The 20514-nt window shown below is 57.7% G+C and overlaps 2 protein-coding genes across 7 annotated transcripts in view; one reads left to right on the top strand and one right to left on the bottom strand.

The window, feature by feature from the left end:
- Positions 1 to 5822, top strand: part of PSAP (prosaposin) — a 32751-nt gene extending 26929 nt beyond the window's left edge. For all 3 annotated transcript variants that reach the window (XM_038534263.1, XM_038534262.1, XM_038534261.1), the window contains 7 exons: positions 304 to 435; positions 1946 to 2041; positions 2332 to 2518; positions 2602 to 2759; positions 3081 to 3161; positions 3413 to 3520; positions 4642 to 5822. In XM_038534263.1, coding sequence (XP_038390191.1) covers positions 304 to 435; positions 1946 to 2041; positions 2332 to 2518; positions 2602 to 2759; positions 3081 to 3161; positions 3413 to 3520; positions 4642 to 4677 — 798 coding nt within the window. In that variant the 3' untranslated portion in view covers positions 4678 to 5822. The remainder of the gene's footprint in view (positions 1 to 303; positions 436 to 1945; positions 2042 to 2331; positions 2519 to 2601; positions 2760 to 3080; positions 3162 to 3412; positions 3521 to 4641) is intronic.
- A 307-nt stretch (positions 5823 to 6129) lies between these two features.
- CDH23 (cadherin related 23) overlaps positions 6130 to 20514 on the bottom strand; it is a 365507-nt gene continuing 351122 nt past the window's right edge. The window contains exons 50-69 of one of the 4 annotated variants that reach the window (XM_038534260.1): positions 19983 to 20152; positions 19645 to 19782; positions 18618 to 18737; positions 16934 to 17111; positions 16567 to 16778; positions 14271 to 14462; positions 14015 to 14128; positions 13318 to 13447; positions 12959 to 13210; positions 12719 to 12880; positions 10970 to 11226; positions 10562 to 10659; positions 10025 to 10145; positions 9869 to 9948; positions 9691 to 9731; positions 9465 to 9525; positions 8853 to 8982; positions 8527 to 8649; positions 8005 to 8109; positions 6130 to 7112 (exon numbers count right to left, since the gene is read on the bottom strand). In XM_038534260.1, the coding sequence (XP_038390188.1) occupies positions 6786 to 7112; positions 8005 to 8109; positions 8527 to 8649; positions 8853 to 8982; positions 9465 to 9525; positions 9691 to 9731; positions 9869 to 9948; positions 10025 to 10145; positions 10562 to 10659; positions 10970 to 11226; positions 12719 to 12880; positions 12959 to 13210; positions 13318 to 13447; positions 14015 to 14128; positions 14271 to 14462; positions 16567 to 16778; positions 16934 to 17111; positions 18618 to 18737; positions 19645 to 19782; positions 19983 to 20152 (3011 nt within the window). In that variant the 3' untranslated portion in view covers positions 6130 to 6785. Of the gene's footprint in view, positions 7153 to 8004; positions 8110 to 8526; positions 8650 to 8852; positions 8983 to 9464; positions 9541 to 9690; positions 9732 to 9868; positions 9949 to 10024; positions 10146 to 10561; positions 10660 to 10969; positions 11227 to 12718; positions 12881 to 12958; positions 13211 to 13317; positions 13448 to 14014; positions 14129 to 14270; positions 14463 to 16566; positions 16779 to 16933; positions 17112 to 18617; positions 18738 to 19644; positions 19783 to 19982; positions 20153 to 20514 lie in introns of all 4 variants that reach the window. The other 3 variants (XM_038534255.1, XM_038534256.1, XM_038534257.1) reach the window with 3 other exon arrangements.

The raw sequence follows: 20514 nt of genomic DNA, 5'->3' as shown, positions 1-20514 counted from the left end.
TGAGAGGATATGATTGCCTGTGAAAGGGACTCAGGTGCCAGAAATCCTGCTTCCCTGGGGTGCTCCCTTGTTGGAGCAGGTTCAGCAGTTCTGCTCTCCCTTCAGAGCTTTGTGTGGCCTCCTGCCTGTGTGAAACTAGTACATCTGCACCTGCAGGAGTCCCTTTAGATTTAACATGGCAGTCAGACTTGACGCTGTGACCAGGGTGTTCCCCCAGCACCCCGACCTTTGTGTGTGGAGAGCGGGACTGAGGGATGATGGGCACGGGCCTGCATCTGACTGCCTTTTCGGTGCCTTCCTCAGCAACCCAAGGAGATCTGTGGCCTGGTTGGGTTCTGTGAGCAAGCGAAGGAGATGCCCATGCAGACTCTGATCCCTGCCAAAGTGGTCTCCGAGAACGTCATCCCTGCTTTGGAACTGGTGGAGCCCATTAAGGTACCTGGTGTCATCGTGTCGTGCTGGCCAGAGTTGTGTGATGCCCAGGCCACTGCATGTTACATCATGCTGTATGAGGCACATGCCTTCTTGGTTCCTTGCCTCACTCCGAAAGGTGTTTGAGTTTGGGACCATTCATTAGTTTATGGTGTCCCCTAAACTAGTGTGGCATCTCTCACCCAGTCTCACCCAGTATACTGATTTCCTTGAACCCGAGTGCTCCACGGAATCGGCCTCCATCTGTGGCCTGTCTGTAACCTCCTGATGTTTCTGCCCCTCTGCCCTGCCCGCTGTCATGCAAACCTCCTATTCCAGAACACCCTGGGGCTTGCACGGAAGCCTCTTGGCATGCTGCCTTGCATGCGTGGGTGTGTTTTGTTTTCCTAGCACCCTTCACTTGGTAAAGATCCACTGTATTCCAAAATCAGTTTACATTTAGCACTTTCATGGGTCTTCTAGCAGTGTGTTAGAGATTGAGTCCTGAAACCGTTCACTAGTCAACAAGACCGACCTCATGTTCGTGCGGCTCACAGTTCAGTTCTTAGGAGGGCCCAGGCCATGTCACATTTAATCACATGGCACACGGATGCATTTCTTGTTTCAGAACTTGTGTGTCACTTGACCTTTAGCTTTCTCCTCCCTCTGCTGTCCTCCCTTAACATATGCAGCATGTGGACACAGGGTTAGGAAGTCAGATGGAGCTGGGGAAGCACTTGTGCCTGCCCTGTCTTGCTGACTGAATTAATAGCCAGGGAAAATGAGGGGTCATTACAACTTATATTCTAGCCGCATGTGACTACTTATATTTAAATAAAATTACTCAAAACTTTAAAAAATCCAGTTCCTTGGTTACCCTCACTGCATTTCAAGTGCTTAATAGACACATGGGGCCCAGCTGCTCTGCTGGACAGCAGAGGTGAAGAATATTTCTACTGTCACAGAAAGTTCTGGTTTAGCAGTGTTCCTTTATTAAAGGCAGGCTCTAGGAAAGCAAGCTCAGGTACTCATGAGACTTGAAACTCTAGAGCAGACCTGAAATGTGTTTAAAGCTCTGTCTTCTAAACAGTGAGCAGGTAGTAAGTCCACACTCTATCCTGTCCCCCCCACCCCCCCGCCTTCTCCCTTCTCCAGATTACTCCAGAGCGCTGAAATGATTGTGACCAAATGTGTCACATGGACAGATCTTTAGGGTAGGGGGTGGTTTCCCTGCCTCTGTTTCCTGACCTGTGAATTCCTGTTTTTTGTGTGTGTGTGTGTGTGTGTGTGTGTGTGTGTGTGGTGGGGGTTGGGGGTATGTGGTAGGTGGTAGTATCAGAGAGGGCCGGGCAAAAGGATGGGTCTCCCACCATACAAAACCAGCAGGGATGGGAACTTGGATGCTGGGAGAAGCCACCTTTTGTGTGACATTCTCCGGTCCCTGGCCACAGGGTATCCCTTCCCTTTAGAGCAGCAGGACACAGGGGTGAGGTGAGGGACTCAGCATTGAAGTGCTCTCCTGCCCGTTCCACAGAAGGACAAGATCGAGGAGAAGACGGATGTTTACTGCGAGATGTGCGAGTACGTGGTGAAGGAGGTGGTCAAGCTCATTGACAACAACAGAACTGAGGTATGTGCATTTCCAGAATGCTGCCGTGCTCCCTTTCCCTGGTGGCAGAACTAGCAGAGGAGGTGGGCTTGGCCCTTGCCTTCATGGGACATCGGCCCTGGGAACCCGTACACCTGCTGCCCACTGGCGGGTCCCTCTGGGCTGGGGTCAGGCTGCTTCCTAGGTCAGGCCTTTCTGGGGAGGAAGTAGCACCTTGGTGTTGGCTGGTTTCCTGGTCACGTTCGTATTTTGAGAATCATTCCCAGCATCGTCCAGTCTCCCATCTTCTCATATGATCGTTTGTGTTCCAGGAAGAAATACTTAACACTTTGGACAAAGTGTGCTTGAAGTTGCCCTCGTCCTTATCCAAGGAGTGCCAGGAGGTGGTGGACACTTATGGCTCCTCCATCCTGTCGATCCTCCTGCAGGAGGCGAGCCCTGAGTTGGTGTGCCGCATGCTCCATCTGTGCTCCTCTCAGGGGCTGCCTGTGCTGCCTGGTGAGCAGGGTATGTGTGTGCTGGGTGGGCCCCCTCGGCTTGGAAGGGCCCTGCCAGTCCTGAGTCTGTGCTCCTGTGTGCAGTACGTGTGATTAAGCCAAAGGACGGTGGCTTTTGTGAGGTATGCAAGAAGCTGGTGAGCTATTTGGACCACAACCTGGAGAAAAACAGCACGAAGCAGGAGATCCTGGCTGCCCTTGAGAAAGGCTGCAGCTTCCTGCCTGACCCATACCAGAAGCAGGTATGCCCTAGGCTGCTTTGGGCCAGAATGTCAGAACCTGCCTGGGGAGCGCAAAAGCTAGGGTAGCTCATGGACTGCCTGCATGCCTGATTGAGGTTTCCAGGGAAAATTAGCCATTTCTTACGGGAGTCTATTGGCTCAAGGGAAGCCTCTGGGGGAAAATAACAGGAGCAGGTGAGATGGGGCACCTGGGAAGGGGGGCCTGGGCTGGCAGTGGCCGGAATTCTTATGGAAGAGCATGCGTCCCCCCCTCCCCCTTTTATGCTCCCACTCTGCATGGGCACACCTAGACCTGGACCCGTACCCTTGTTTACCTAACAGTGTGATCAGTTTGTGACTGAGTACGAGCCCGTGCTGATAGAAATCCTGGTGGAGGTGATGGACCCTTCCTTCGTGTGCTTGGTAAGCTCCTCTGGGTGGTGCTTAGCCTGGGCAGTTCTGCACCGAGGGGTCCTCTGAGGTTCTGGCAGTCTCTGGGGGAAGGGCTGTGGGAGGCCAGGGCTTCTAGGCCCTCAGCACTTGGCTCAGCAGCACTGCCTTTTTGGAAGTGGCATGTCAGAGCTGTAGTTCTAGTTGCTTCTAGAAGCTGATAGTTTCTGGTTTTGGGGATTAGTAGGGTGCATCTAATTCTTTGCCCCCTTTTCACCATATAGAAAATTGGAGCCTGCCCTGCTGCCCGTAAGCCCCTTCTGGGAACCGAGAAGTGCGTGTGGGGCCCCAGCTACTGGTGCCAGAACATGGAGGCAGCAACCCAGTGCAATGTGAGTAGCTCGGCGACCGCTGCACAGGCCTGCCTTGCCAGTCGGGCAGCTCCCGGGACAATCCTGCGTGAGGAGGAGCCTCCGTAGTCAGTGCTCTGTACCCTGTCTCTGTGTCCGGGAAAACACGGAGGCCCCGGAGAAGCAATTAGGCTTATTCGCGGCCGCACAGCAAAGGCAAGAGGACTAACTGCATTCTTGCCTGTGAGAAGCGAAGGGTGTGGGTATTTGTTAGTAGGTTTTGCTTCTGCCTTCTTGTTTTTTTTTTTTTTGTTTCTTTGTTTTTTTGCCTTTGGTTCCCTTGTCACAGGGTCAGGATCAGATCCACATGAGGCTGCTCTAGAGGTGGCACAAGTCCTCCCCCTTGGGTCAGTCTCGCTGGAGCCTGGCCTGAATCTTCACCCAGGGCCGACCTGCTGTTCCTGAGTGGCCCTGAGGTGATGGCTGCCCAGCAGCTCCAGGGTGCTGTGGCGCTGTCCTCACTGGGCAGCCACCAGTGGTGGCGACATATTGCTTGGGTGGGACGTGTGGACCAGTTACTTAATGTTTTTATGCAACTTTTTCTTCCTCAAGCGGGTTCCTCGTGGCCAGCAGGGCATGACTGTGGGTCTGGTTGCATCAGTTTGGGCCCCTGCGGGGAAGGGTGGGTAGTGATGCTCACCCTGGCCTGGTCCGGCTCCTTGCTGTGCCAGGCCCGAGCCCACAGCACAGTCAGTGGAGGAGCAGGTGCCTGCCGCTGCCCTGGTAAATGGGCCTGTGGGGTCATTGTTTTCAAGGCCTGAGCTGCTGTGCACCCTGTTGGGTGAGGGTGAGGGCTTCTGCCTTGGGACTTCTGCGCAGTGCCAAGACTCAGCATGTAACCAGATGGAGGGGGCCTGGACCCTACCTGCGTGGGTGCTCACCTCTAAAGCACTCGGTGCTCTGCAGCTGCAACTCTGGACTCTTGCCATAGGAGTCCCTGACATTCGGGTGGCCACATGCTCCCCAGGTCTGCGTGGGGTGCTGTCCAGCCAACCTCGGACAGGATAATGGGTCCCATTTTTGGGTGATGTCTGCTGCACTGATGGGCCAGGAGTGGAGTTTGTCACACAAAGGCTAAAACCCAGCTTCCTCTCTCCCGTCAGGCTGTCGAGCATTGCAAACGTCACGTGTGGAACTAGGAGGGACGTTCCATCTTGGAGAAACTGCGGCATCTTTTCCTACTTGTGTGTCTGGGGCAGTGAACACACCGATCTCTTGACTCGGTTATAAAAATAGGACCCCCTTCTCCCCTTCCTCCCTCCCTCCCTCTCCTGTCTCTCGATTGTAGCATCGCTGTCTGTGTGGGAGGCACCTGGCCTGCAGCTGCCACCACTGCTTCACTGTCCCTTTCCTTTGCCTAGACAGGTGAGGAGGACTGTGCACTTGGAGGGCTTTCAGCCTGCCCTTGCGCGGTGGCTACCTGGAGGCGGCGGCAATGGAGGTGGTGGGGGCCTTGGGTGCTTGTGTGAGCCAGAGCTGCTTGACAGAAGGCTCTCCATCCTCCTTGGCTGGGGCCTTGTTCTGAGCCCTCCACCTACCCCTAAGCATGGACCTCCCCTCTTCCTGGGCTGCTATACAGAGAAGCAAAACAAAGGCAGTTTTATAAGAAAGGCTCAGAATAATTAGACTTCTTAAAAACCACATAGTTCTCACTGGAGGGGAAATTCAGGAAGCGGCTGCTCAGGAGGCCTGGGTGGGTCTCGGGTTTGCTGTCCCCGGGTCAACCTCTGATTCAGCTTTGCGGTGTCTTTCCTGGTGATGCCTTGTTCCGAAGTTCTGTGGGTTTGGGTGGGAGGGGAAGAACCTTCCTGAATGTAATCTGCTAGCTCTGTGTGGAGGTCCTGTGGGCTTGGCTCGTGTGTGTGTGTGTGTGTGGGTGTGGGTGTGGGTGTGGGTGTGGGTGTGGTGACTGCCTCTTGCTTGCTCTTGTGTCCGCCCGACTGCTGAAGCCTTGCCTTGTGCATCTGTAGTGCTGCCCGGAGCCCACCTTTGCTCTGGGCGTCCCGGCCCCTTCCCCTGCGACCCCCATTTCGTTTGACCTTTAGGTAAATGTGGATGACAAGCTCCTAAGCCTCTGGCTGTCAGGTGCAGGGTGTGCTAGGCGTGCTCTCCAGGGGCCCTGGCTGCCGCCCTGCCTCTCTCACTTGGCCACCTCTTCTGTTCACTTTAAGTTGCCAGGAGACAGTAAGACATGCAGTTACTATTAAATAGACTTAATGACTTTTTGGTTTGTTTTGCACTAAAGTTCCTGTGATTTAACAATAAATAAAATCTGTTAACCAGACCTGAGCCTGAGTGGTTCTGTAACACCTCAGCCAGTGAGTTTGGTTTCTGAATAGCTCCAGGGCCACAGACCTGTGGGTGTCCTCTGGCCCTCTTGGCCACAGAAAGAAGGCGCAGTGGGTCAAGGGAACACCTGAAGGTCAGGCACACATCTGCCCTGCCCGGCCCTCTCCCCCTTGCCCAGCCCCGAGGGTAGTTTACTAGAGGCACAGCAACTTGCTGTTCTTGTGAGTTGCCTTTCTTATTTAAAATGCAGACCATTCCAGAAACGTTCAGGGAGTACCAGTTAAACAAAATCAAGGGGGAAATATTGAGGGAATAACTTAATTTAAAAAAGGAATACACACAAACACTCTACATTCAGAACCCAGGGGAACACCAGTCATTTCTCTTTATGAGCCGGGCACAGTTGGGAAGCCGGTGGAATGTAGGGAACGGTTCGCTCACATTGAGCATGTCCACGTGGGGAGGCAGGGATCACTGTCCAGCAGGCGATGTGCTGGAAATGCACTGGGACTGGAACCAAAGTCAGGGAGTTGAGGCCAGGTGGGATATGCCAGCTCTGGGCCTCCCTTCCCTGGTGCTGGGCGCGGGTGAAGGGGGACGGGCACGATGTGGGGTGGGGAAGAGGGCCTGCTCGGCCTCTTGGGGCTCGGCCTTGGCTGAGTTCGTCCTGACTCTTGGGGCCCCCAGTGACCCTCCTTACCTTGTCCTTAGATGCTTATTATTTGTGTCTGGTTTTTCTTAAAAAAATAACAAATTTTATGAAGGTAGAGGTCAGGTGCTGAATGGGCATCTGGCGGAAGTGGACTCTGAGCAGCTGGTGCAGGCTGCCACCAGGCCCGCCCGAGGTCGTAGGCCCAGAGCCGGCCTGGGGAGGGGCCCGCACTGTGGTCCTGCTCTGCCCTGCCCTGGGAGGGATGGGGGACAGGTGCTGCACACACCGCCGAGGCCCCCCATCTGGTCATAGCTCTGTGATCTCCAGGGGGCTCTCCAGGATCACATCACGAAGCTTGTGCAGGGGCGTGGATTTGGCCGACTCTGTGCGGGCGTTGCGCTCAAAGGCACTGGCTTCAGCGGTGGTCAGTGTCTCCAGCGAGCGACCCAGGCCCTTCTGGTCATCCTCGGGCAGGCTGTTAAGGTCAGTGGCCAGCAGTGTGCCCGTGCTGCCGTGCACCATGTGGATTCCGTCGGGCCCCTTGAGCTCTGTCGGTGGCTTGTGGCGGAAGCGTAGGCTGCCCTGGCCGGGGCTGCGCTCCCCTGGCTCCTCGTCCAGCTCAGTCTGGATCAGCTGCAAGAGGCCACGATCCCCCAATGGCTCTGGGACCCACCTGTGGGCTCAAGGCCATGCCCGAGGGCTGAGCAGCTGGCTGGCCCAGAGCCGCACCTGCTGTGTCCCCCTTTTCCTCCCTACTGCACACAGGTAACTGCAGGGGTCTCTGGGCTCATGCTGCAGTAGGCCGTCCAGCTGACCGTGTTTTCTCACACTGGGTACAAAGGGGAACCACGGGCACTTAGGGTGCTATAGTTGTGTTCTTAGAAGGTGGGCCTCCCATGAGAATCCTCTATTTTGTGTATTTGATGAGCTCTAAAGATCCCATGAGGCAGTTTTAGTATCTGGATGTGTTACTACCAGTCTGTCTTCAAGCAGGATCAAGTCTGGCCAGGTAGGTCCACAGGTGAAGTTGGAGGGGATGGGATATAGTGGGACTCAGCATGTGGCACTTCTGTGTGGAACTGTTAGCTTTAGCCTGTTCCATTTGGGAATGGTTGGTCTTACTGGAAATCTGGGTTTTTAAACATAAGTCTGAGTTTTTTAAAGTGTTGACATCACTGCAGGCAAACAAATCTACGTGGACCCATTTGACCCTGACTGATCAGTTTCCTATAGGACATCCCTCCTTCAAGGCACCTTTTTGGGCTCCTCAAGTGTGAGACACACTCCTCAGCCCCCTGCAGAGCCCAGAAAGTAGACTGGGCCTGGGGCTGCTGCCTGACTTCCTGGACCCCATCCATTGCTGTCTTTGGCCCTGGCTGCTAATCTCCAGAGACTCTGAGAAAGAGAAGGGTGGCTGGGGAGAGAGAGGGAGGGTTGGAGGGAGACAGGGAGGGAGGGAAGCAGGGAAGGAGTGAGCATCCCCAGTGCTGGGGCACAGCACACAGCTCCGGGCCCGCCCGGCTACCTCAGAGATGGAGGAGTGGCAGGAGGAGGCTTTTTGCACCATCCGCTGTGCAAAGAGCTTTTTGAGCCGCAGGTAATCCTCCAGGACCACCTTGAGCAGCGAGCCCTGGGAGAGGGAAAGGGTTAACCCCCACCAAGGCCCTTCCCTGCCTGCCACACCCCTCACTCCCATAACTGTTGGAGGCGATGGAAGGTGCTAATAGTCTAGGATGCACAGGCACCCGATCCAGGGGTAGAGAGAGGGCTGGGAGCAGAGCCTGGTGACCGTGACCGGCCAGGACCCACATGGGCTCTGGGCCACTGCAGGCTGAAGCAGCGCCCTATCAGCCCGGTGCCCGGGCCCCTCTTTCTGCCTTGTCGCTCTTGCCCAGTGGAGAGCAGATCTAGCTGAGCCTAGAGGCGGAGAAAGCTGTTTTCCAGGACCCTCCCCCATCCCTGTATCGTCTGGAGCCAGTCCAAGCTCAGAGGTCTGGGTGTAGGGCCCCGACGGGGTGTGGGTGCAGGAGCCGCAGGGAGGACTCACCTTGATGGGCCCCTCCCGAATGATCTGGCCCAGCTTGGCGATGTTGTCATACTCCTGGATGGCTGCCCGCAGGTACCGGTCGTCATCAGGCTTGACTGCTGCCGGTTCACGCCCAAAAGTTCCCTGGGGAGAGGGAACATTGGCTGGAGCAGAGGTAGACTGCGTGCGTGCATGCACAGGTACGCACACGGGGCGGTGGGTACAACCCCCACCCTAACAGCGCAGCCCCTTGGCGAGCCGTGAAGACCTGCTTTACCTCCGTCCTGTCCCTCACGACTGCACCCCCTCCCCCCAGTCACCCGCCCCTAGCTCTGGCCCCAGCTCACGTGGGTGCGGGTGGGGCTGTTCCACAGGTCTGCGATCTCACTCAGGTTCTCCGGCAGGTCATCCTCATGCTCCGCCTGGGCAGCCAGCTCCAGGTTCCGGCAGAAAGGATCCAGCCACACGGGGTTGGCTCTGCGCGGGGAGAGGGGCGCAGCGAGTGGAGCGAGGAGGGGCAGCCCGAGTGGAGAGATGCCCTTGTAGCTTCACCACCACTAACCCCCATCCTTTTCCCTGGCCGGCACGGGCCTGGGGGTTCAGGGCCATGAGAAGTAGGCCCTTGCCTGTGGCCCTTGTGGGTGCACCCTCCCCGCACTAGGATCCTGAAAGAACCAGGCCAGCGTGTGGGTCCGGATTGGCTTTGCTGCAGAGGCCTCACTCCCCTCTGGTGTCCAAAGTCTGTGTCCCCTGAAACTGGGGGCCCACTTAGGGTGTGGATCACAGCTCAGCCAATAGTTTCCGAGTGTAGAGAAGGGTGCCTGGCCCACTAGGGGGCACCCACACCCCAGGTTTTAGCTAGTCTGGTCCCTCAGAGCTTGAGGGGTGGTAGAGAATCCACTCAGACTTTGGGCAGGCCTCCCCAAAGCGCACCCTGAGGGCTCAGGGACCCCACTCACCCGTCGAAGGAATACTTGTTGGTATTGGGCATGTCCATGATGTCAATAAAACCACGATTCCCTGTAGGGAGAAGTGCTGGGGCATGGAGGGGAGAGATGCACCCTGCTGGGCCGGGGGAGCCCCAGCCAGCCTCATGAGGCCTAGGCAAGCCCTCTAGGCCCCTAGGGCCCCTTCTGCCCTCTCATCCACCCCCCACCCCCCAGCCCCATCACAGCCCTTGCTCACCTGCCGAGCCAGCCACAATGGCTTTGAGCTTCCTCTTGTGTCTGGAGAGAGGCAGAGAGAGGGGCTGGTGAAGGGGGCTGGACTGGGCTGGCACCTCAGGGCGCTGCCTGCCCCTGTGACTGTCCCAGGAGCAGGGCTGGGCAGCCGGGCCCAGGGCGGGGAGGTAGGGGTCACTCACACGGTCCTGTAGTACCAGTTCATGAGGATGAAGAGCATGGCAGCCAGGAAGAGAAGGATGGCCAGGACGATGATCGCCATCTGGGGGAGCGGGCCGGGCATGAGTGGGCGGGAGCGCGCAGGGTGGGGCGGTGGGGCTGGGGGCCACCAGGACTACCTGCAGGGCAGACATGTCGTCGGGCAGCCTCACGGAGATGGCGGGCTGCACATCCAGGACGTTGTAGTTCCGGAAGAGATTCCGAAGCTGCTCCTTGTTCTCGTCGATCATCTGGATCACCCTGGGCGAGGGGCAGGGGCCTCAGCTCCCCAGTCAGCCGTTCCTCAGGAGCTGGTCCCACTCAGGAAGGGCTGCTGCCCCCCACCCCCACCCCCACCTTCACCCCCACCAGGCCTTGCAAGATCCGATCCCGCCCAGCGAGGACAGCTTTCTATCTTACGGGGTTCACCACGCCTACACGGGATCCTGCTTGCTCCTCGCGATCCGTGGAATGCTCCCGTCTCACAGATGGGGAGAGTAAGGCGCAGGGGGGTGACGACACCCCCAAACGATTCCCCACTAGCCCTGCCCACTGCTGGGGGAGAGCCCCCCCACAGCCGGCCTGATGGTGTTAGCTGCCTCCTTTGCTGGGTCCCCTCCCCAACTCCAGGGCAGGAGGGGGACTGACTGATGGTCTGAGCACGGACCCCCACCCACCGGTCCACGTCCAGGATGCGGTTGGTATCGCGATTCACCACATGGATGAGCAGCTCTGTCTGTGCGAAGTTCACCCGACCCTTCTTGTCCACATGGAACTAGGCGAGAAGGGGCATTATGGGGTGTGGCAGGAGCAAGGGGTGGAATGGGAGCCCCCCGGCCCGCCCTGCCAACAGACCTATCGCTGCTGAGTGCCGAGGACCAAGCATGATGCCAGTCACATCACCGCACCCGCCCCATTTACAGGGGAGGATGCGGAGGGCCGGAGTCATGGAAGGACTTTCCCAAGGTCATGGTGCTAGGGGACGACCCCCTTTCATACCACTGATCTCTCCACGGTGCCCTGACCCTGTGGCCTGGCCCTCCTCCCCTCAGAGCCCCTAGACCCAGGGCGGTTCCGTGGGGCACCTGCACATCATCAGTGTTGACGATGGCACCAGTGATGTTGGACAGCAGGCGGATGAACTCCTCCTCAAAGCCACGCACGCGGTCGGGGATCTCATTAATGACGATCTTGACACGCTGGTCATCCCTCAGGATGTAGATGCCAATGATGGCCGTGTCATTATGGCCTGCCAGGTCCCGGGCCACGATGTCCACCACAAAGTAGCCAGGGCTGTAGGCCATGAAGAGGTCGAAGGTGCGCAGGATGCCATCCACACTCCCTGCAGGAAGAGCCCGTGGGCAGGGTGCAGCTCAGGGGCCACCCAGTGCCCCTGAATTCCCTGGGAAGGGCCGAGGGCCAGGGGCATGTGGACACACCAAGGGGACGCGGCATCAGGCCCAGGAGAGAGCAAAGACAACAGAGGAGTAGGGGACAAATGAGCATGAGTGTTCATCTGAAGGAGCAGTGGTGCTGGCCTCTGCCCGGCTGCTTAGTATCCTGAGAGAATGCAGCCAGTGCGGCCAGAACTTGTACTTCTGGAGATTTCTAAGTTTTTACTTAAACTTGCAAGTTGAAACACAGCTCTGGGCTGCACTGACCTAAGGATGGTAAGTTTGGGATTCTGCTGTCCCATGTTGGAGGACCACGGAACACGTCTGAGCCCCTCAGTCTCTGTCTGTCTCACACACACACTTCAGAATTCCACGGCCATACCAACGAGATGACCAGAGGTGGTGTCACAGTCTTCTCTTAGAAGACTCTAGACCTGGGTTTGAGATCTGCCAGTTTCTAGCTATGTGACCTTTAGCAAGCTACATAGCCTCTTTGTGCCTTAATTTACTCAACTAAGAGCAGTAGTAGATCAGGGGACATAGGGATGGGGTCTGGTTGTGACTGGAGGAGGTGGCATGGGAATTAGGCTTCAGAGGATGGTCAGGGGGAGCATATCTGAAGGCAGAGGGGAAGGTCAAGATGGTATTTCAGGAGGGGAAGATGAAGGGCCAAGGCCAGTGGAGGGTGGTATAGAAAAGGCTGGAGGAGTGGTGAGGCATTTGTCTTGGGTGGGCACAGGTAGTGGGGGGCTGTGGAAACGGGAAGAGGATCCAGGAGGAAGACTTGGTGAACCTTGAAAGCCCATCCAAGGGAGGAGTCTAGACTGACTCCCGTAGGCAAGAAGAGTGGGGAAGGGGTTGGGTCTGGAAGTAAGGTATTGGGACACTCACCAGGGCACCTTCTAGAACCTGACCTAAGAGGCTCAGCTATCCACACAGGCAAACACACAAGTCAACATTGTACCTTCAGGTACACGTGCTCTTTGGGTTCTGGCTCCCCAGTGCTTAGCCCAGTGCTTGGCCCGGGGGATGGGGAGGTGCACAAATGGGAAGAAAGGTGGACGTGTGGAAGGGAGGATGGGAAGGTGGATGGATGAGTGGGCAGATGGGTGGATGGGTGGGCAGATGCACAGGGTGAGCAGACTGACACATGCGTGGATGGATGGATGGATGGATGGATGGATGGATGGATGAATAATGGATGGATGAGAAGATGGAGAGAAAAGAGAAGAAAGTTGGTGGGTAGAGAGAGGTGGGTCAGAAACTAGGAAGGTAGATGGAGCAAAGGATCAACTAGGGGCTGGCTGTATGATGGTTAGGTGGGTGGGGGAACAGAAGGATTCATGGTGGCTGGCTGGCCAGGCCCTCACCCCCTGCCCACACAGACCCATCTCTTCCACGGTCCATGCAGTGACCAAGATCCTGGGTGGAGGCTCCTACCCATGGTGAAGACCTGGCCCACGTCCTCAGAGTCATTGGCGAGGGCCCGGAAGTAGTGGATGGCCAGGATGCTGTAGAAGACCAGGCTGTTGTTGCCAATGTCTGCATCCAGGGCCAGCACCTGGATCAACTCTGAGCCCACCTTGGCATCGGTGGCCACTCCTGCAGAACGGGCAGGCGGATGTGAGTGGCAGCGCAGGGGGCCGCCTGCACCCCGGACCCAGGCCCTGGCCCCAGCACCTGCAGTGTACTCGGCCTTGGTGAAGCGTGGGGGCTGGTCGTTGATGTCTTCCAGCACGACGCGCACCTCCTGCAGGGTGAGGTCAGCGACCAGGTCGAGGGCCGGGGAGGGCCCATGCGGGGGCGTCCAGCTGCGATTGCTTGAGGCCTTGACGATGAAGGAGAAGACGGCCTCCCGCTCCCGGTCCAGGTCCCGCAGCACCAGCAGCCGCCCGTCGGGCTGCAGATGGAAGTTCTTCTCTTCGTTGCCGGCTGCGGGCGGGACCAGGGCACGGGGTGAGAGGGCAGGGCTGGGATGGGGCGCACCGGGGTCATCTCCAGCCCTGGGGGCAGTGGGGCACTGGCCCTGGCAGGCCCACCTGCGATGAAGTAGTACACGATGGCGTTGGGGCCCTCGTCTGCGTCCACGGCGCCTGTCACGTTGCCCACGAGGGTGCCACGTGGTGAGTGCTCGGGCACGGTCAGCAACTGGTACTGGGGGCTGCCTTTCTGCGGGGGGGGGGTCACAGGAGGCTAAGTGCCTTTTGTGGGTGCTGAGGGACCTTACTGCCTGGGCCCTGTGGGGTGAGCAGAACTGTAACATCCAGGGAGCATGGGCGGGCCCGGCCTGTTCTATGACGTATCCCGGCCCCCGAATGGCTGTCTGAACAAGGGGGCACACTCCTGTGCCCGTGCACGTGCACACACCCCCACACTCACGCAGTCTCCAGGGAGCCTCACGTCCCATGTGCACACAAGGGAACACCCCCACCAAATTGTAGAGTGAGTCTATGCGAGGGGCTCAGCCCCAGCTCAGTGAAGCGGGGCTGAATTTCAGGTTTCCTGTGTGCGGCTGGGAGGGTTACAGCCCACGAGGCAGGCCTGTTCTGCTTTTCTGACTGCCTCGCAGAACCTGGAAATAGTCGCCGCTCAGTAAGTATTGGTTCTAGGGGGTGTATGCACAGTTTCCGTGTGTAGTACAGTGTGCACTGAGCGTGTGCAGGTGTGCCTGCAGACAGGTGCGTCCCTGTATGGATGTGGCTGGTGGGAGGGTGCGGGGGGGATGGATGAGCTCACTGGAGGCCTCACAAAGAGGGGTTCGTTGTCATCAATGTCCTCCAGGGCCACTTGCAGAGGCTGCATGGTCTCATACGGTACTGGCTGGCCCAGGTCGCTGGCCACCAGGATGAGCTGGGGGACAGAGGAACACAGTCAGAGGGCACCAGGGGGGCAGTTCCTGGGGGCCCGGGTCACCACCTTGGGAGGCGTTCTAGGTGGGAGGTGGAGGCCCTGTGCCCAGAGGAAAGCCCCGCCCCCGGGGCCGCCCCCTTACGCTGTACAGGGCCTGTTTCTCCCGGTCCAGGCGCTGAGCCGTCTGGATGAGGCCGCTGACGGGGTCGATGGTGAAGTACTCCCAGTCCCGGTTGCCCGCCGTCTTCAGGAAGCTGTAGCGCACGGCCCCGTTGAGGCCCTCGTCCTTGTCTGTGGCATAGACCTCGTAGACATTGGAGCGCAGTGGGATCTCCTGCAGGGGGTGGGGGGGGCATCTGAGGGAACCCCAGCTCCCAGGCCCCGATGCAGCTCTTGCTCTTTCTCCTCACTGAGTGGAAAGTCCTTGCCACCACCTTCCAGCATCCTTAGGAAACGTCTGCCTGCTTAGCTGGACTTGCCTAGAGTCTTGAGCATCTACTAGAACATCCCTTTGGCCCATCCCCACTCCCTGCCCAGAAACGGCTCGGCCTGGTCTCTGCCCTCCGTGCTTCAAGCTCTCTCAGGGTTACTGCCCTTCCAGGGGCTTCCCCATCCCTCGGATCCCTCTGGAAGGCAGGAGGGGAATCCAAAAGCTGAGGCCACAGCTGGCTCTCTGTTCCTGGGTCTGTCTTGCTCTCGGCTACCCTAATCACGGGGGCCCTAGGTATCCCCAGACAACAGCATCTGCCCAACGGGGTACCTGAAAACGAGGGACAGGTGGGCAAGGATGACATGGTGGACAGAGGCAACACCCGGGGTCTAGTCTGTTACCGATTTACTGGGTGACTTAGACATGCCGCCTCACAGCTCTGGACCTCAGTTTCCTGATTCCCCTGAGTTAAGTCAAAGATATCAAAAAATCTGATGGAGGGACACCTGGGTGGCTCAGGGATTGAGCGTCTGCCTTGGGCTCAGAGTGTGATCCCGGGGTCCTGGGATCGAGTCCCACATCGGGCTCCCTGCATGGAGCCTGCTTCTCCCTCTGCCTACGTCTCTGCCTCTCTGTGTCTCTCATGAATAAATAAATAAAATTTAAAAAAATCTGATGGACATCCTACAGGAACCCATAACAAGGCTGCACAGGGCACAAGGAAAAGAACAACTTTCTAGGCTTTTACTTGAAAAATTATCAGCTCAGCATGGTTTTACTGTTGATCTCACTGATCATGACAATCAGAAACTCCAAATGGCACTTACATCTAATTAATAGAAAGTGGGATGACAAAGAGCATTACTTAGCAAATGCTGGCTGTTTGGGAGACAGGAATCTTTCAAAATATGGTGTCTTGAAGGGAAACACATAGCAAATGGGACCTTTGTTGTGGAAAGAACTCAATTATTTTAAATTTATATCTTGCCTCATTCTACAAAGAAGACTGGAGACAACCTACAAGAATGTGTAAATTATCACAAGAGCGGAGAAGTTAAAAAAAAATCGGGGTAAAGGAAAATAAGTGGTTGGCAGGAAAATGGAAACAGGGGTAGGGGGGCGAGGTCTGTGCACTCAGTCCCTGCAGGGTCACGGAGCTGGGGCTGGCTACTCTGAGCTCCCTGGTGGGCAGCGCAAAGAGGACCACCCATCACGGCCGTGGGCACCGGGAAAAGCAACTCACGAGCTAAGAGCACAGCGTTTCCTGGTGCTCAGCCCCACTCAGGTGCTCAGCCCCTTGTGGGGCCTCAAAGAAACAGAGACAGAGTGACAAGGACCCGACGCTGACATTCTGAGAGGTGGAGGCCCGCTGAAGTTTGGGGAACACGTGGGAGATACCCCAAGTGTACCCCCAAGGAGCTGGTCAGGCCTGGTGCTGAGAGGAAGGCAGGGCAGGCTGGGGGATAAGAGTACACCCGGCCTTTACAAGGCCATTGAGAGCAAGGGATGAAAGAAGGACTGGGGAGTTCTAGAACCTCAGCCACTTCCCCTTGTTTCTTATTTTGACGTCCCTCCCCAATTCCTAGGCCTCGTATCAGCAGGAACAACAGACAGACGGAAGGAACATGTGTGTGTATTTTGAGACACGAATACAGGGGAAGTGGGTGTCCGGGGAGGCTGCCTGTGGGAGCAGACGTCTAGGAACGAGAGATAGGGTATTTATTATTCTTAGTTCCATTTTGTGGCTGAAAAACCACTTAGAGAAGTCACTTTCTCAAGGTCATTGGCTGGTAGTGACAGGACCAGGACCTTGTGCTGACACAGCTCCTATTCCTACCCACTCTCTGGCACTGACCCCTGTGTGACACCGAGCAAGTCTGCCTCCCTCCCTGGCCTCAGTTTCCCCACTGTCACAGCGGGACCCTTGCACTGTTCCAGGCATGACTGCGGGGGGATGTGGCGGGCTGGGCACCGGGAGGGAGGCGGGAGGGCCGGGGGACAGCAGTACCTCTCTGATGTGGAGGACGGTGCCATTGGGCGGGCGCATGAAGACGGGGCGGTTGTCGTTGACGTCGATGACCTCTACCAGGAGCATGGTGGTGCCCCAGAGCGGGGGCTGACCGCCATCCGTGGCCACCACAGTCAGGTTGAACCTCTCGTAGGACTGCAGTGGCCGCTTGGTGGTCACCAGACCTGAGTCCATGTCCACGTGGAAGGCCTCTGGCAGGGGGCAGACAGCACAGCCGTCCTGGCTCTGGCTGAGACGTCCCTCCCACCCCTCCTCGTCCTCCCCCTCCTGCCGGCCTGGGGCTGCACCCATGACAGCCTGCTCCCCTCGCCCCCAAGGCATCATGGGTGGGGTGCAGACTACTCACCCACGCCGGGCCCCTCGAGTGAGTAGGCCAGCTCCCCATTGGAGCCCGCATCCTGGTCAGTGGCCATCATGGTGATGACTGACGTGCCTGCCGGCTCATTCTCATACACGCTTGTGCTGAACTGGGGCTTGGAGAACTGTGGCCGGCAGTCATTGACGTCCAGCACCTGGATAACCACCTGGGGCGGGGAGGGGGGGTAGGTTGAGGTCAAAGGTCAGAAGCATGCTGGGGGGGGAGGCGGCTGCTTCAGGCCACCCAGCCACACAGGAGTAACCCAGGGTACACAGTGCCCACAACTGGAGTCCAGCCTCCATTTATCCGACCCCTAGAGTCTCAGTTTCCTTAGCTGTACGTTGGGGGGACAGTAGTGTCCCATGGCTCAGGGGCTGGAAAGGCTCCCCTGGGATGGTGGGGATGCGCAGCGCCTGGCCCAGGGAAACGCTCCGCAGCTGGTCCTGCAGTCACCTGGTAATGTGTGCCTGGGTCCTGAAGCAGGGACCCCTCCCCGCCACCTCCCGCTCTGTCCTTGGCTCCTTCCCACAGCGGCCCTCAACATCCGACTCTAATCTCCGAAGCGTAATGCTGGACTGTGATTCTTTCATCCCCAAAGCTCCCTGTCGATTGGGATTTGTTTCTGGCTTGGGACCTGGCTCCCTCTGCGGACCCCACAGCCCAGGGTGGGGCCTATGGGCCCAACCAGGCCAGGAGGCCCTTTCTCCCCCCGCTCCTGAGGCCCTGCCTGACGGCGCCCTCGTCAGAGCCCTTCGCAGCGGCGACTCTGAGAACCCTGTCCCGTGCACAAAGCGCCTTTCGAGTGTCCATCCCCCTGACCCACCACTGCCTCGGGCAGGGGGCGTCATCATTGCTTCCCCCTCGCCCCCCTCCCTGCAGAGTGGACACCTGAGGCTCAGAGAGCGTCCAAGCCGAACGCAGTGTGCTCAGCTTGCGCACCCTTAGTCTTCGGACTCCAGATACTGTGCCTTTCCCGGCACAGCAATGCGACACAGCGTAGCCAGTGTGACAGGGCCGGGATTCAGGTGTGCAAGTGCTCCTGGCCCCTTGCTGCTACCTGCTGACAAGACGGTCTCTGCCCACCCGGCTTCCCGACAGCCCCCACGCTTCAGGAGAGTTCCCCTTGGATGGTTGGGCTGCTGTGGGGAGGGGCGGCAGGAACAGGGGGAGGAAGACGGGGAGACAGAGCCTCAAGCCTGGGGGCTTGGACAGGAGTGGGGAGAGAGCTCAGAAGGTGGTACGCTGGCCTCAGGGTGACCGTGCTGATGCTGGGGCTGGAATGGGAAGGGGTCTGGGCACCAGATCCCCCACGAATGATCCTCAAGGAACAAAGTTATAAAGATAACTGCGTTACGCTTACGTTTCGTTGCTGGGCTGTGCTGCTTTCACTGGGACACAATGGACAGTGGGACACGTGGAGCCCCTTGGGTTACACTCGGGTCTGTTTAACTGCCTCAGCAGGGGTTTGGCACAACAGATGTCTCTTAGAGAGTCCCCATCTCCCTAAGCCACTGCCACTTGGAGTCACCCAGCTAAGCTCCTGCTGTCTACTCCTGCCACCATGTCTCGGAGGCGACCGGGGGGCTCTGCATTCTCTAAAGTAAAAGCGTTGCTTGCTGCCTCCGCAATTCCAGTCCTTAGGGGGTCCCTGGGCCGGGCTGGTGGCCCTTACCTGCACTGAATTTTCTCGACGGTTGCTGGCTATATCCCCAGGGTTGTCTTTGGCCAACGCAGTCAGAATATAGTGGTCTTTCTTCTCCCGGTCCAGAGAGGACAGCACATAGATGTCACCCTGGTAGGGGGAGGGTGGAACCAGTTCTTTCAAACCAATATTTATTGAGCATATACTATACGCCAGACAGCGTTCTGGGCTCTGGAGCTGCGGCACTGAGAGAAACAGCCCCTACCCCCATGGAGGTCGGAGACTAGCGGTTCTGCTTGCCTGCTTGCCCCCACTACTCCCATCCACCTGGAGGTGGGATGGACCGCCCAGGCCGGAGCTCACCGCCTGACTGTTCATACCGAGCAGGAAGGAGAGAGCCCTGCTGACAGGACAGAGTGCAGGAGGATGTGGGCAGTGAGAGGCAGAGGGACAGTCCAGTTCCGGCCTAGCCCCCGGGGAAGGCCCCGCCTGACCAACCACCCCCAGGCCACAGTGGTCTCACCCTGTGCTGACACACCAGCTCTGAACCAATTTACATTCACTGGAAATCATCACCCACCCTTTGTCTTGAGTTTCTACTCTCCCACAAGTCTGACACCCATGGCAGCATGGGGGATGCACCCATGGGGCTGTCTTCCCTCCCCACCAGCTGAGTATAGGGCCATGTATGCAGTAGGAGCTCAAACACTGTGCCCACTTTCTGCAGAGCTTCCCACACCTCTCTTTTGACAGTTTTGAAAAGCAGTCACATGGACTTGAATCAAGTTTTCTAGTCCGGTGGGGACACATCTCAGAATTTTTGTGTCAAACAGAGGCTTGTTCCAAAAGACTTTGGCCACAGGGACGGAAAGGCCACAGTCTTACAGGATGTCTGGGACTCTTGCCAGGCTTGCTGACTTGGTTAAAAAAAAACAAAACCCTCTGAGACCACAGAGGTCTCGGTGGCAGGTCCCAGAAAGTGGGATGACTATAATACTTGTGGTGGCTTCTCAGCCTCTGACCCTGGGCCCTTCTCCCTGCCCGCTTGCCTGCTTACCGTGGTGGGGTTGATGGCAAATTTGCCCTCTCCATCCCCGAGGCTGTACTCGATCAGGGCAAAGTTGCCTGAGTCGGCATCTGAGGCAGTGACAGTCAGGATGACGGTGCCTACAGGCACATCCTCGAAGACGGCTTCCTGGGAGCCCAGCGGGCAGGGAGAGAGGGGTGGGGCTCGGGTCCATCCTGGAGGCTCTGCTCCTCCCCTAACCACTCATCTGGTAGACAGCCCAGAGCACCAAGCTGCTCACGGGGAGGTCATGCCCCCGGGGCTCAGAAGCTGGCAGGGGAGGGCTGGAAGATGCCCAACGGCCCCAAGGCGTGGGCACGGCTGCCCACCTGGTAGGAAGGCTGGTCAAAGATGGGGTTGTTGTCGTTGACGTCCACGATCTCCAGGTAGACAGGGATCTCAGCTGCCCGGGGTGGAGACCCGTTGTCCGAGGCCCTCACGGTAAAGTTGAGCCAGTGCACTTCCTCATAGTCCACTGTCCGGTTGGCAATGACTTTCCCTAAGACACAGAGGCACCCACTGCCAGTCTGGCCACTCCTCACTCGTGGAAGCTCTCCAAAGCACAAAGAGACGAATCTGGAACTCTGAGGGGCAGGTGTGGTCCCCTGGAGAAGGACCGTGGCCCAGCAGCACTGTCTGGTGGCAGGCAGGCCAGAGGCCTCACAGCAACTGGTAGCCAGCCGTGCTCCTTACCGGCAGGGGTGAGAAAGCTTTTCACAAGTCAAAGGGATGAGAACCAACTAGTCCAGGACCTCCTCTGAGAGATTTTGCTCTTGGCCTTCTCACTCCCTAAGTGATACTCATAGTAGAAGCCTGCTCTGGCTGGTAGAGATGCTGGCGGAGTATCCCAGGTGTCCAGCA

This window comes from Canis lupus, chromosome 4 (genome assembly GCF_011100685.1).
Source record: "Canis lupus familiaris isolate Mischka breed German Shepherd chromosome 4, alternate assembly UU_Cfam_GSD_1.0, whole genome shotgun sequence".
NCBI lineage: Eukaryota > Metazoa > Chordata > Mammalia > Carnivora > Canidae > Canis > Canis lupus.
This window is presented reverse-complemented; position numbering and strand designations above follow the sequence as displayed.